The 16061-nt window shown below is 35.3% G+C and overlaps 1 protein-coding gene across 1 annotated transcript in view; it reads right to left on the bottom strand.

Annotated features, from left to right (window-relative positions):
- USP3 (ubiquitin specific peptidase 3) overlaps nt 1–16061 on the bottom strand; it is a 104962-nt gene that overhangs the window by 26664 nt on the left and 62237 nt on the right. Inside the window, exons 9-11 of the mRNA XM_046007763.1 lie at nt 10102–10248; nt 7114–7220; nt 6889–6969 (exon numbers count right to left, since the gene is read on the bottom strand). Of these exons, the coding sequence (XP_045863719.1) occupies nt 6889–6969; nt 7114–7220; nt 10102–10248 (335 nt within the window). The remainder of the gene's footprint in view (nt 1–6888; nt 6970–7113; nt 7221–10101; nt 10249–16061) is intronic.

Here is a 16061-nt window from a genome sequence, read left to right as displayed (position 1 = left end):
ATGTTTGTAGCTATTATAAAAGATGAGAATATTGGAACAAAATTGTCCTGCACTCAAAAAAAACAAAAAAAAGTAAACTTTAAAGTGCAGTTTCCCTGAAACTAAAAGAATTTTTTGGCGTTTTTCCTCCGTTTCTTGAAATGATAATTTTTACCATGTCTTTAAAATATAAACACAGCCCACAATTGCCTAAGACTGAAGAAAAAATGGGGGAAGAGACCTTTCTAAAATGCCTTTTGTGCCCAGACTCCACACCTCTGAAAACAGGCAAATTTGCTCCAGATTTCCACACTGGAGGAAACCTGGGATTCTTTCTCTGTTCCTTTGTGATGTGAGTTTTCTATTCCCATCTTCCCAAGAGCCATTCTTTGAAATACAAACTTTAGAGAAGTTTTTCATCAAAAAATAAGAGGTATTTAGAAATTGGGCCTTTAATGTCCTCCCAAAAAAAGCTACAATATATTGTTTACATCTTGTCTGTGTATGTCCACATGTTATAAATGTGACATATTTTCTTTACCTTCAGATGGTATCACCAAAATTAATTTGTAAAAGAGCTCTTCTTAGTTGGTTTCAAGTCAAGCACTTGTAAGTATTGGGAATTCCAAAATTCAGAAAGATAGAAACCCAAATGTTTTCCAAAATCACGTGATCTGGGAAAATATTCAGTATTAAAGCTAATTTTAGGTTGTTGGTTTAATTAAGAAAAAAATCTCTTGAGATTTACCAGCATTAAATATATGACTGTCATTCTACCCGTGTCTATGGAAAGCCAAGTAAGTTCACCTCTGCAAATTTATCAGAAAAAAAAAAAAAAAAACCTTAAGATAATGACTGATTTTTGTCTAATGCTTAATGAAATTTCTGTGGGTAATCTAAACCTAAGAACAAGCTAATTAAATAGGCAGGGGTGCCTGGGGGCTCAGTCGGTTAAGCATCCAACTCTAGATTTCTACTCAGGTCATGATCTCAGGTCGCACTCTGTGCTGGGCTGTATTATAGCCTGTTTAAGATTCTCTTCCCACCCCTGCAAAAAACGTTTGTAAGTAAACTTTTTTTTTTAAAAGATTTTATTTATTTATTTGACAGAGAGAGATCACAAGTAGGCAGAGAGGCAAGCAGAGAGAGAGAGAGGGAAGCAGGCTCCCTGCCGAGCAGAGAGCCCGATGCGGGACTCGATCCCAGGACCCTGAGATCATGACCGGAGCCGAAGGCAGTGGCCTAAACCACTGAGCCACCCAGGCTCCCCTGTAAGTAAACTTTTAAGTAGCTTCCAAAGTCCTTGGTAACCTGACAGTTTAAAGTTTTTTTACTAAGTTAAGTGAGTTAAATTTATTGAGATATTTAAGTCATTTCCAGATAAAGTAAAATAATAAGACATTAGGTATTGAATATAGGTTCAGAAAATAGGTGTCAATAGCTTAATTTACTTGTGTCTTATTACAGAGAAACTAAATAAATATGGACCTTTAGTATACCTGGTTTGTGCTTTATTGAAAAACTGTACTATGAAAAAGCACATTCTTAGAAATTATGAAATGTTTTCACAAATTTGCTATTCTAAATACTGGTATAGCAGTTCAAAGTTGCTTACTACTTAGTTTTCACTAGAAATTAAGGTTTCTAAGAGTTAAGAATAATAATAAATATAATTAAGAATACCAGAAATAATAAGGAAAACAATTCCATATGCAAGGAAATTTGGTTTTGGTAGAAAAAGGTATGAGAACCAGAAATACACTTTTTGTTAAGGGAAAGTAATTCTGTTCTAAAGTGAAACTTTTTAAAGAATGTAAAAAAGGTCGTTCCATAAGGTTTATGGAAAAGGAGTATTTGGAAAGGGATTTTATGTGTGATCAGTACTGGGTAAGCTTAGGATAAATTTAGTAAGTTTTAAAATCAAAAATATACTGCAAAGTTGAAATTTTTTTTTGTTAAAAGGACAACTTACAAAACTGCTTTTAATAAAAAACTGTAAACAAATGTTTTTCTGTTCCTTTAAAGTTATCTGCTTAGAAATCAAGGATTCTGTGTTTTGCCAAAATAATCTATTTATCATCAAGTCTTCGATTCTTTCAGAAAACTGAGTCTTAATATTAAAGCTATTAAATTTTGTTCACAACTATGTAAGGTTCTATATTTTTGCCTTTTATTCCTTTGAAATCTTTCATTGTCCTTTTGGTTAGATAATTAAATATCATTTCATAGTGCCCTATGATCCTATTAATCAAATGTTCAAACTAACATACTTCCTAAAATCAAATCCTAAAATGAAGTCTTTTGACCACAGTCTGAGGTGTTCCAGATAGGCCTTAGAATATTTCATTGTCAAATAAGTGATATGAAAACCTCTTAGATTATATTTATGTAGATATGTTAAGTGTTCTAAAATTGTATAAAACTAGAAACCTGATGTCCTACTATGTTGTTATGTGTCGGGAGTCACAGAAATAACCAAATTTCTTGTTAACTGAATCACAGTGAACTCTAATACAGTTACTGTTTTGCTCTGATGGTATTGCAAATGTGCCTTATCTTAAGTGAGACTCAAAAAGAACTATGAGTACAGGTTTCTGGTAACCTTAATTCTTACCATAAAACTGGTCAGAATTTCTGAACTAGTGGAAGAACTGGATTCAAGCAAAACAACAATATGGAACTGAAAAATTTATCCTTTTTAGCTCTTTATGACCTTTAAAGCAATTTAATAGAATATACCTTTGTGAACAAATTGAAACATTTATCTTTTTCCCTACCTGAACTCTCCAGAACTCAGAAACTCTAAGTATTCTTATATTTATTTGCATAAGTTCAATAGAATTCTGTTCTCCCTGTAACAGGACACAATTGGAAACATTTGTTATATAACCAAGGCGTTGACTAGAATGTCCTATTTGAGAGAGATGCATAAACTGAGATATGACCAGACAGCTTTAAGGAACTAGGTTGACTTTAAAAGAAGCCAGTAAAGCCCCAGAAGTACCAATTTGGTACCCTGCTTACAGAGTTTCCAGCAGCCTTACCAGGTAAGTAAAGGTTGGCACTCCCTGGCAAATACAGGAACCCAGGGATAGTTTGGGGACCCTGAGCAGAGAGGAATTCACCCAAATATGTAGGAATGGAAGACATTCTGATGGCAAGTATCTGGCTTGGCTTCTGGCCTCAAGAGGATGTTAAAACTTCAATCTTTAAAACCTGCTGGAAACTTTTTCAAGAATCTACCTAATCAACTGCTACTCTTTGCCACACTCATATAAATGATCAGGCCAAGTTTTTTTGAAACTAGACTTATTTTGCAAATAAATTAGTATTAATTTGGCTATCTATAAAGGGTGATTATAGAGAAAACAGGTTTCAATAACACATCTGAGTAAATATTAGATTGTAATACTGTTCATTAGAAACTGGACTAGATCTTGATTTCTTCTAATTTCCTCCAGTGCTTGACTATAATTCTCCAAAGTAACATTTTTAATTTTTCTTCCAAACTTCTACATTGGATTCATCTGAGAACTAAAACTGCCCTTTTCCCTGAAGCCCTACAGACTAAATTTATGTAAACTTCAGAGAGATCATCCCAACAGTTCACATACAGGCAATCTCCATGCCTGCTGCTATGGGCCACTCAAAAAGATCATCACACATTCAAACTACATACCAGTGCACTCAAGATGGTTCAAACTTAACATCTAAAAATTTTCTTGACTGACTACCCTCAAAATTCAGAAACTGGTTTATAATTCGATCCAATCAGTTAACCACTGTTTTTGTTTCCACAGAAATGCCTCTTATTTAATACCTGACTACTTGAACCTTAGGCCTAACCTGCATCACTGCCTCCCAAAACAAGTCTGAACTGACCTATTGGCAGGACTGGTTCAATAAGACTGAACAACCAATCGACCAGCTCAATTTTAATGTGTGAAATTTTAGGGAAGTTTCAGAGGAGAAAACTGCAGGGGCCCAGGGCAGGACACCCCAAGATGGGCCACTTTGGCATGAACATTATTTTGAGTTAAAAGCAAACCCAGCAAATTCAGGAAAAGCTTTACCCTCCCCTCAACTGCCTAAATTTACATTGCAAGGGAGAGCCTGTACCAAGAAGTGACTATTAACAAGAGACTCTTCTTTACCAATGAAACTTACCTAAGAGGAGAAACTTTATTCTCCAAACATTTCCTCTCACCTTCCTGCTAATGGTCTTTCTCCCCTTTGTGTCCTCTGACTCCTACCCTCTCAGCTCACAGAAGCCTCATGTTGCTGGTCTTCAAAATATTATGTCAATGTGGATACCCCATACATACAAAATTAAATCTGATACTCTCCTCCTCATGTGTCTCATGTCAACTTGGTTCTTAGTCCAGCTAGAAGAACTTTGCTGGCCAGAGAAAATTGTTCTTTGTGGATATAGCAGTCCTGCATGGCTGGAAGAAATCCTACTTGATCTCTGTATGTTATTTTATTTCAGTATTAGATTCTATTAGCTAATATTTGGTCTATAATAATCTTTCCTTTTTTGTCAGATCTTAGACCTGGGATTATTTTAGCCTCTCATAATTTGCATGTTTTTAGTTAAATAACTTCAAATCCCAAGGATCTTTCTCACCTTTCCTTTATAAATGAAAACTAAGCCTATCAATTAACATTCCAAAAAGCACACAAGTAATCCTTGCGTTAAAGCACATAAAAGCATGTAAAATGTAATCATGACTCCAACTGTTTAGTAAAGAAATCCATATCATCTTTGGACTCGATGTCCAAAAAAGAGTAGTACCCTTAACTGATAACAGTGTTAAACAGAAAGAATGACTCTACCATCTAGTTCTTTAAGCCAACAGTCAGCTCTTTAACAAAATAAAAATCAAGTCTGAAAACTGAAAGGAAAGCCAGCTGAGAATACAGGAAATCTGTTTCCAGCCAAACCCGAAACCCTTCAGGATGGTCTGGGCCCCCTGAAGCTAAATCCTAATCCCATCAAATTTCAGTGAGTCTATGCCAAGAAAAACACTACTTGGGAAGCAAGGCAAATGCCATTTGCCACTCCTTTGTAGTACCAATCAACCACTTAAGCTATGTCATACAGTCTCCTCCTGCACAATCTCAAGAAAGTAAGGTCTCTCAGTATTAAAACATTCTGGCATAGGTAATAAGTAAAATTCTACAGGGGACAGTAAGAACCATACTACGTGACCAATGCAGGATGAAGGGGGACACAGTACGGAAGGAAGAAAGAACCCTGAAGCAACCAATATCTCTGGGTCTTCCAAAGATCATCTGGACTTAGTTTTATTTAGGAAATATTGTTCAAATACATATCCACATAGTTATGTTAAGCAATGTTTGAAGAAATTATAAAATGAAGCTCTATCCAGTTTAGATAATAGAGTTTGAGGCTAATTCCTTTCCTCACTGCTTTCTTCTCTAAATGATCAAATGTTTGCTTTATGATTAAGTTAGCTTGTACTCTCAAGCCATCAATATAAAGAGAAAATAATCTGACATTTGATACCAGGTATACTGTGATATTTTCAAAACCTGTATTTCAAAACCATCTATTTTAGAGGGAAGATGAGTGGATGGAGCTTCCTTAAATTTCTTCTGTGCTCCTGTTCAAAAGAGACCATCATCACTGTTGCAAAGGCAGGGAGCAACTGAAAGCATCTACAAAATGTTTCATATACAGAGTTATTCTCCTGTCTTATAGTAGTCTAGTGTATTTGACAGCCACACCCTGAGGGAGTTCAAGAAACTACCTGAGCAACAGGGCTACGAGCAAGACCTCTGCTGCTCCTCTTATAACAAGCCCAATGCTCCCAAATGCACCTGTGACACAGAATTCTGCCTGTCCCTCCCCCAACAGTTGTATTTTTACTAGCACATTTTTTGAGAATGAGCAAGTGGCAGTAGAATAATTTGATTCTACAGCAGTACTGCCCGATAGAACTTTCTGCAATAATGGAAATATTCTCCATCTGTGGTGTCCAATACAACACCACTGGTCACACGCAGTTATTGATCACCTAAAATATGGTTAGTGCAACTAAGAAACTGCATTTTAAAAATTTACATTTTACCAACCATCTGTGACTTCACCATAGTGGACAGTGCAGTTTTCAATCAATGAGAATCTTTTATAGGAAAAGACTGGGTGTGTGTGTGTGTTCTCTCTCCTATATATAGATTTTTGTTTTTTAAATCCTTATGACAATATTCTCTAGACAGTTGAGGAAAAAATTACTTTTAGTCAACAGAAAATTCAGGGTAGGGATTATGTTATTTGCCTTCAGTGTAGAGTTACTCAATGATAGAACATAGACTAGGCCCTCTTTCTTTTTTCTATCCTAGTTTCTTTTTATGGCCAACAAGAACAGTAAGTCACTTTAAGGATTGGTCAAAGATCAATCTTTTGGCCATGATGAAAATAGTTAACACTAATCAGGGAAAAAAATTGTCCCAAATCTCACAGTCTTCAATTAAAAGCAGAGCCTCAGGCTTATCAGTAGATTTCTAAAACTATTAATCATAGAAAAGAGTAACACCAGAATTTATTAAACTTAGCTAAGTGTTCTTTCCTTCTATGGATACTAGTGAGACATCCACAGAATACATTCTATTTCATTAAGTCAGAAGCAGCTTGTTACAAACTCTCAATTTTAAAATCAGTATTAAAGAAAAAGGTGAGAAATATCTTATGCTTGCCTTAATATCTCTGGCACCCATTTTTTTTTCTTTCTTTCTGATAGGAGGAGACATTCAGGTTTGACTTCTGTTAAATTATAACACAAACTCATTCAAGCAATTAACAACATAGCACAGATGGATGGAGTTTATGAGTCTATTCAGCTATTTCAGAGGAAAAAGAATTCTACAACATTAAAGTATCTTTACCTCGTAATGAACAAACTGGTCCGTTTTCTTGATTCTTTGAGCGCTTATTTCTGAACTGACTTGGAATATCTAATGAAAGGTCTTAAAAAGAAATAGGAAAACAGCTGTTAAAGGGATATCCCACATTTGGAAAAGAATTTCAAAAATTGATGTATTTTTACATTTATCTTGTACTATCTTAAGTTTTCAAAGGAAACATTAAAATTTTAATACAATATGTCTTACCTAGGAATGGATCAAACTTTCTAGATTCTGTCCCACATATGAGGCAGTTAACCTCATTTTGGAGAATACCTCCGAATATAGCGGTGACAACTGTAGATGCTCCATTTCTAAAGAAAATCACCACACAGGAAAACATCTCAGTAAAAACTAAAATATGTCTAACAGCTGCTATACTTCTTTGAGGGGGGATATGTATATCATTTATTTATTTAAATTATGAAATAATACAAAAACTTTAAAGCTCTATAGAGGTATACCAAATAAAAGGTTTAAGCCACTTAGCCTCCCATAGCCCCACTTCCCATCCCACAAATTCCAATCCCTCAGAGGCCTGGCGTGAAGATGAAATGGGGTATATATGTATAGTACTTTCAGACAGGTGTCTTTTTCTTCCAAAAAGTACTTTTCTTCCAAAAAGAAAGCCCTTAAATTATTTCAGGGCTCTTTTATTAGGATAATAATTAGAACCACACCTTTTTTTTTTTTTTCCGAAGTACATCTCTTGAACACGTACCTCACCCTTTTTGACAGCAGATTGGCATGCCACAATACGAACACAGACTGGATGCAAGAACCACCAAGAAAGTGTACCATGAAAGCATGATTAGCAAACGCTTATTACAGCACTTACTCTATGGCAAACTCCATTCAAAGTACTTCCCATGTATTAAATCAGTTAATCCTCAAAGCTAAGAAGCAGATACCATTATGCCCATTTTACAGACCAGGAAGCTGAGGTCCAACTTGGGCGAGGGTCACTCAGCTCTTAACACTGTGTTCCTTTTCTTAATTTAACCAATACAATATTAATGGTTCTCCAGGTTGTTTCAGTTGTTTGCTATCATTAATAGTCTTACAGCAAACATGTATTAACCTTTGTGCACTTATGCATGCAGTTACTTAAGTCAGAAAATGCTCTTCATTGCAAATAGCAATCTGAGGTGGTTTCTCTCACTTGCAAACAATAACACTCCTAATGCACTGAACTTTACTTTCTGAGTTGCTCCAAATTAAACCCAGTGCCATGATGAGACAGACAAAAGCTACTCGAGCAATTATATTATTTTATAAGTTTGCTTCCTTTTCCATGAAAGGTCTTCTACTCTTTACTGGCCAAAGAAATATACTGCAACTTCATCTTTTTTAAAATCTGTTCATAAAATATACAGCTATAGTAAATTAAAAAGGGAAGATACACTGGAACTATCTAATATAACAGCCATTTTATGTTTAAGATCTAGGTCATAAACAAAGGGCACACCAAATAAACTACTGGAATCAAGGGACTATGATCCTTTCATATTGATGTTCACTTACAATACTGACCTTAATTACAATGGAAAAAGCAGTACATTTAGACTCAATGTAGTTCTTCCTTTATAATTTCTTCCTCTGAGAAAAGGATACTCATCGAGTCTTGGCTATCTGATGTGTATGGCATTAAGTTAGGTATATAATGATTGAAACAAAATTCATAAATGATTTCAAAACTGCTTTCCTATTATAACTATATGCCAAGAATGTTTAAACATTAGATACTCGGACAGACTTTTATGCTTGCTAGATCTTTTGTATTAACAGCAAAGATTTTCTATGTATTATGAAGAACAGACCTGTCATTTATTACTACCATCCCCACCTTTGGTAGCATTGGCTGTGTTCTGCATAGGAGACCTTTTTTGTAGTTTTAGCAAATATGATCCTTGGATCCTGTAGTGAAAATGTTTTTCTTTCTGTTCCTATCTCATTAGTAGAACCTAAAATTACTACTCTTTAAAATATAACCAGATATGGGTTAATACTGAAAACTCATTAGCTACTAGAAGATCATCCTAGGACTATTACACAATGTGATTCCATGAGGGTGCTTTGGGCATCAAATAAAATAATAAAGACATATACCCTCTTACTTCACACAGACTATCCCTGTTAGAGCCCGGTTCAATATTCTCAGTATACAAAAGGTCATCATAAAGTACAAAGCAGAATTTTTCACTTAATACTACTTTTAACTCGGTGCTAGCAGCAAGAACAATTCTACGAGGGCACAGATCCCTTCCCTTCTGTACTGGATTCCGATTGGAACCATAGTTATCGGGACCTAGAAAAGCCAAACATTTTGAAAGGTATAACAATTCAAACAGTTGCCCTTCTCTGATACAACCAGATGAGCTATGAGGCTGCTCTGTCATTAAAAGGACCCTAACTGAACACTAAATCAGATTTATGAACTGCAAGGCAATACAATACGGTGATCCCTATATATTACTTACTCTTTTCTTTCTGTCTTTGGGAAGTTTGTCTTGTAAATCCCTTTCCTGCACAGGTCAAAACAAAGCTTTTCAAAAAATTTGAACAAAAGGAGACTACAATTAAACAAAATTAGACTGAAATAACAGTAAATCATCCTGTCCTCAAGCAAAATAAGCTTTCTAATCTCAATGTATATTTTGGGGTATTAGTACCTAGGAAAGCAATCTAAAATGTTTGTTTTGTTTCCTACTGAGAGGCAAGAAAAATTTTAAGAACTTACAAATGCCTCAATTTCATTAAAGTACAGATATATTTTAGGAAAATACACATTTAAAATATTTTTAAGCCTTTGTTTCTAGGGAAGAAATATAATTATTTTAATATTGAAAATTAAGTCTCCCGAATATCATTTGATATATTTGGCAGGGAATTTTCAAGTGCTAAACTATATAAAATGTTTTCTGTTGTTTTTTTTTTTTTCAACCTTTAAAAAAATCTATACCAGAAACTACCGGACTATACCAAGAGGCAAGTATAAAAGGTCTCTGGTTGGAAGCAGGAGGCATGTGCTTGCTAGTCCACTTGGTTTTAAAATTCAAGTGCACAAAAGTTTCAGCCAAAGTCCAGGGAAACTCTCCACCTTCCACGATAAATCTAATAAACAATAACACAAACAGAAATGTCTGAGGTCCTCCTAAAAAAAAAAAAAAAAAGAAGAAGGAAACTACATCTTACATGCAGCATTTGTTACTTGCAGATAGAGCAGAATTCTCCTGTAGAATTGCTGAGCGGGAAACACCATTGAAACCGCCCTGGAGTTCCAAGTGCAGGTGGTCCAAAAGGTAGCGCATGAATTCATGGGCATCCTGTTGCTGATAGCCCCTTAAAGCAAAAAGAAGCAGGCCGTCACTGGGGAAGCTCCACATGCTCAGCCAAACATGCAGGAAGGCAAAGTGCTGCAAAGGGCGACAGCCCTGCACTAAGAGCACAGTGAGACTCCCTGGCCGTTCATCCCCACTTGTGTTGGGGTTTACTTCTCTTCAAGGAAAATTTCTCAAATTTCTCTACAAGGAAAAAGTCTACTAAAAGAAGTCTGAAAACACAGAATATGAGAGCTAATCTCAAATGAACTCACTTTGCAGATGAAGAGAACTGAGGAGCAAGAGAAAGGGTGTGTGACGTGCCGAAGTCCTACAACAAGAGAGTAGCAGAGATGGGATGGACTCTGGTTTTCCTGCTATCTCACATGGCCTCTCCAGAAGATGCTCAAATGTTAAAATGTCACATCTTTCCCTCGCCAGAAACCTTAGTCTTATAAACCACCAATGTAAGAGATAAAGAATTTAAAACTATTTTTTAGACTGAAAGATATTGATTTTTTAACACTGGAAGAAAGGAAGAAAAACTTTCTAAACAGTCTCTACTTGGATCCTAATCTCTGATTCAAGACATTTTTCATATAAATATTTTTAAAAATGCATTGACTCATATACAATTATGCTCTAGCCTAAAACTTGAATAAAGCAGCAACATATTCTCAGGTTATTTCTTATACTGAGTTCAGAAAGGAAATGATATGGAATTTTTTTTTTCTTTTTTGAGAGAGAGCACCAAGGGAGGAGGGAAGAAGGAGAAGAGGAAGAGAGAGACTCTTAAGCAGGCTCCATGCCCAGTGCAGAGCCCAACTTGGGGCTCGATCTCAAGATTCTGAGACCATGACCTGAACTGCAATCAAGAGTCAGACACTTAACTGACTAAACCACCCAGGTGCCCCTAATACGGAATTCTTATATAGACCATGACAAATGAACAGTAATGAAGACAGAACATGAAGTTGGTACACTTAAAGGTTACAGAGGTTTATGTAGATAAAATAAATCAAGCAATGATATACATAAAGTACTTTATAAAACTACAGATAGAAAAGATTTCTGCCTACATTGTGCCAACCTGTAAAGTTCCCTTTATCTCTCAAATCACAAGTTTTTCTGGCTTGGTCTTAAGTCAAAACTTTCAGCACTCTTCCAGGCAATGGTTCCATAGGTGTCTTTCAACCACAGTTTCCCTCAATATACATTTCTCCCCTTTCCCTAAAATTTCTTGTGGAAATCATAAATTATGAAAAGCATCTACCTAACCAATGGAACTTAAGTCAGAAGTCACTTTAGCATTTCACTATAACTTTTTCTGAACTATTTAACAACTGAGTCTCAGTATATGTTTAAGTAGTTCTTATAAGACTCCTTTTTTAAAAAATATTAAAATTCAGTCAAAAGTTTTCAAAGTTGTTAGCTCCTTTACATATCTACAAGAGGTACTTTAAAAAAAAACGTATCTACAGAGGTGCTTTAAACTTTTTCATTACAACATCCATTTTTTTTATGACTCAAAGGTAAGAGGTATCTTAGGTCATATTTGAAATTCTATCACATATAAAAATAGTTTCATTCTCTCACCAAAATAAATTAGTATCTAATCATTTTTCTAAAATGGATCATGAAACCAGTACTTTGTAGTTATGCTGATTTGAACTTTCAGCAAACACATGTCCATCCCTTTTTAAAAAACAATCTGCCTAGAAATCAATCAAATAGAAACCAAAAGAACAGTAGAACAGATCAACAAAACTAGAAGCTGGTTCTTTGAAAGAATTAGTAAGACTGATAAACCCCTGGCCAGACTTATTAAAAAGAAAAGAGAAAGGACCCAACTAAATAGAATCATGAATGACAGAGGAAAGATCACAACACCAAAGAAATATAAACAATTTTAAGAACATATTATGAACAACTCTATGTCAACAATCTAGATAATCTTGAAGAAATGGATACATTCCTAGATATATATAAACTACCAAAACTGAACAAGGAAGAAAAAGAAAACCTGAACAGACCCATGACCCGCAAGAGAATTAAAATAATAATCGAAAATCTCCCAGCAAACTAGAGCCCAGGGCCAGATGGCTTCCCAGGGGACATCTACCAAACATTTAAAGCAGAATTAATACTAATTCTACTGCAATTGTTCCAAAAAACATAAATGGAAGAAAAACTTCCAAACTCATTTTATGAGGCCAACATTATCTTGATCCCAAAACCAGAAAAAGACCCGATCAAAAAGGAGAATTACAGACCAATATCACTGATGAACATGGATGCAAAAATTCTCACCAAAATTCTAGCTAATAGGTTCCAACAGTACATTGAAGGGATTATTCACCACAACCAAGAGGGATTTATTCCTGGGCTGCAAGGCTGGTTCGACATCCACAAAAAAACAAACTGCCTAATTACATTCATGAATGTTTCTAACCACACCATGATTCTTTTGATTCTCTTTTCTTGTATCAAAACATTATTTTCTAATGTTTCCTTTAGTAATTTTTTACATACATGAAATCATGGAACACTCAGCTGTTTTATAAGGGTATAAGATAAGTTTGTTTCAATTTGAGATCTTTACCAAAACACACACACACACACACACACACACAAAGTCAGCTTCTTCTAAGACTATGAAATTTTTCCAACTCTGACCAAACAGACATTTACAACTCTATTTTTAAACAATAGCCTCACTGACTTCTCTGAAAATCTTTTGAAAAATACTATTAAGTAAGTTAATTCAACAAGTTTCAATGATCTTTTCAATTACTTCCCAATTATACAATCTGGAGCTTCAAAATTTCATTGGTAGTTAACTTAGGTCTCTCTTAGTAATCACGTAAAAGGAAACACTCCTCATATTTAGGTTCAATGTTTATGTTTTGTATACAAATTATCTCAGTGATATTACCCAAACAAGTGCTGGTGAAACAGTGAGGAAATGGATTTATAAAGAACCAACTGGTATTTCTGCAACAGAGAGAGTGGAAAGCAGATTCCCTGCTGAGCAGAGAGCCCGATGCGGGACTCGATCCCAAGACCCTGAGATCATGACCTGAGCTGAAGCAGAGGCTTAACCCAATGAGCCACCCAGGCACCCCAATAAATAAAATCTTTAAAAAAAAAAAAAAAAGGGAAGAAAAATCTTTAACATTCATAAAAGAATTCTGAGTTGTTTTGTCCAAATTGTATATAACCCAAATCAATCAAATTTAGCTGCTATTCTACATTTTGTGACACCAATCATGGCTGAGTTTCTCCAAGACAAGAACACCAGAAAATGAAAATGATAAAAATAGCTGTTTTTTTGCTTACGAACACACAAAAAATATACAATGGCTAAATTCCTAGACAGAACTAATACTGTTTAATTATAAAATATCAACAGTATACCTGGAAAGATTATTTTTAAGATCTCACATGCAGAGACCCATTTGTTGTCCACAAAGATCTACCAGAATAGCTAATAGAAATAAGTTTTTAGTAATTTATTCATCCATCGTTTTTAAACATTAATTACAACAAGAAGAACTGATAAGTGCAAAACTAAAGAAAACTCCCTTGGAAGTTAAGGCAAATGTATTAAAGCAAGTTTATGTGAAAGTATAAATAGCATATAAATGATATAAGAAGTAAGGGAATAAATACCATGACCCAATTTGAATTATCAAGAGATTTTCCTAGACAGTTAGCATTAAGCTGGACCTTAAAGAAGGAGACAGAGGTCAGGGCAAATCCCATAGGACAAACATGACAAAGATACAGAGATAAAAAGATAAAATCATGTTAAGGAAGGCATAGAATAAAAAAAGGCTAGCAGAAAAGACTATTAAAACTAAAAGCAAATATCTTTTTTTTTTTTTTTTTTTAAGTAATCTCTATGCCCAACATGGGGCTCAAACTCACTACCCTGAAATCAAGAGTCTCATGCTCTACCAACTGATCCAACCAGGTACTCCAAAGCAAGTATGTTTTGATCCAGCAATTGCTCTATGAGACCTTTGCATCTACATGTATGAGATTATCTACTGCAGCACTGTCTGGAACAGCAAAAGGTAAGAAACAACCTAGATAACCACTGATAGGGGACTATACATAAATTACAACTATAAAGTATAACATTGTGCAGCCATAAAATGAAAGGAGAAGTTATTTAGATACTAGCATGAATTACCTCTAAGTAAGAAAAAAAGCATGAATATGTTACCATTTATGTTAAAGATTACACACACACACACACACACAATATCAACAAAAGGATACACAAAAATCTAGTACATATAGCTGCTCCTAGAAAGCAAAATGAATGGCTGGGTAATAAAATAAAAGAAAAAACTTTCATTACATATCCTTTCTTTACCTTTTGAAATTCTCAGCCACCTGTATTTTACCTATTTAAAAAACATAAACTTAGTGGGATCTAGGTGGCTTGGGCAGTTAATGTCCAAGTGTTGGTTTCAGCTCAGGCCATGATTTCATGGTCCTGGTATCAGGCCCCACAAAGGGTCCAAGTGAGTGTAGCATATAGTCTGCTTGAGATTCTCTCTCATTCTGCCCCTCTTCCTCTGCCCCTCTGCTTGCTAGTGCATGCTCTCTCTCTCAAATAAGTAACATCAAAAAAACCCCACAAAACCCACGATAAACTTTAAGTTACTTTTCTGTAAAGGAAAGAGACAGGAAAAGTAGGGCATACTAGGATGCCATAACAAGTGTGGTAAGTAGATATGTATGTTGGAAAGGTCAAACTTTGGTAAAAGTTTACCACTGGGCAACTGGCTTTTGGTTTGAGTAGGAAAAAAGAAAAAATAGTTTTGATTGTTTCTATATCCAAAGCTGTTGTTTACATTTACAGTATATATATTTTTTATCATTATTTAATGGATAAAAGTTGTCCCTACTTTCACATGCATGTATGTATTTCAGAGTCCTCATAGGTCATTCAAGGGATCAAACTGCCTAGAACTTATCATAGGTTAATCAAGGAAAATGAGCTTCCTAACCTCTCTTAAAAATTTATTTTGTGATCATAAATATAACAGAAACATAGTTCAAGACTCCTGGCACTTCCACACAGGCCATGTTACAGGAACTTTACCCTGCATACTTAATAAGAACAACAGTTTTGGAAGAAAGCCCCACATCTCCCGGCCTCGCCCCTGGGGGTTGTGCAGTGACCTTACACTTAAGCTTTATCCTTGATATAATCTCAAGATCTAGATCTAACCAAGAGCAAATTATTCATCAATTACAAGAAAATGGGGAATAACTTCAATTACTGTGAAACTGAGAAAGCCCTGCTAAGAATACATAGGCATTCTACTCCCATCAGTCACTAAGGAATCTATGAGTTCACGTGAATTAGGAATCACTGCAGAAACTCAACTTGGTCACCTTCTCCAAGAGTCTTTTCCTTTCATTGCTAGGGATACAGAATGTGCAAAATTAAGCAGCGAAAAATTAAATCATGCTCATAGCTGGGCTATAGATACTTTATATAAAAGGCAGAGATGTGGGCAGATTTTGAGGAAAAGTAAAATTTTACTGAATAAAAGTTTCACGCAATTTCTAAACTCTCACTTAAGAATAAAGGACCTGTGGGGCGCCTGGGTGGCTCAGTTTGTTGAGTGACTGCCTTCCGCTCAGGTCATGATCCCGGACTTCCAGGATCGAGTCCCATGTCAGGCTCCCAACTCTTTGGGGAGTCTGCTTCTCCCTATGACCTTCTCCTCTCTCATGCTCTCTCTCACTCATTCTCTCTCAAATAAATAAATAAAACCTTAAAAAAAAAAAAAAAAAAGAATAAAGGACCTG

Source organism: Meles meles, chromosome 6 (genome assembly GCF_922984935.1).
Source record: "Meles meles chromosome 6, mMelMel3.1 paternal haplotype, whole genome shotgun sequence".
NCBI lineage: Eukaryota > Metazoa > Chordata > Mammalia > Carnivora > Mustelidae > Meles > Meles meles.
This window is presented reverse-complemented; position numbering and strand designations above follow the sequence as displayed.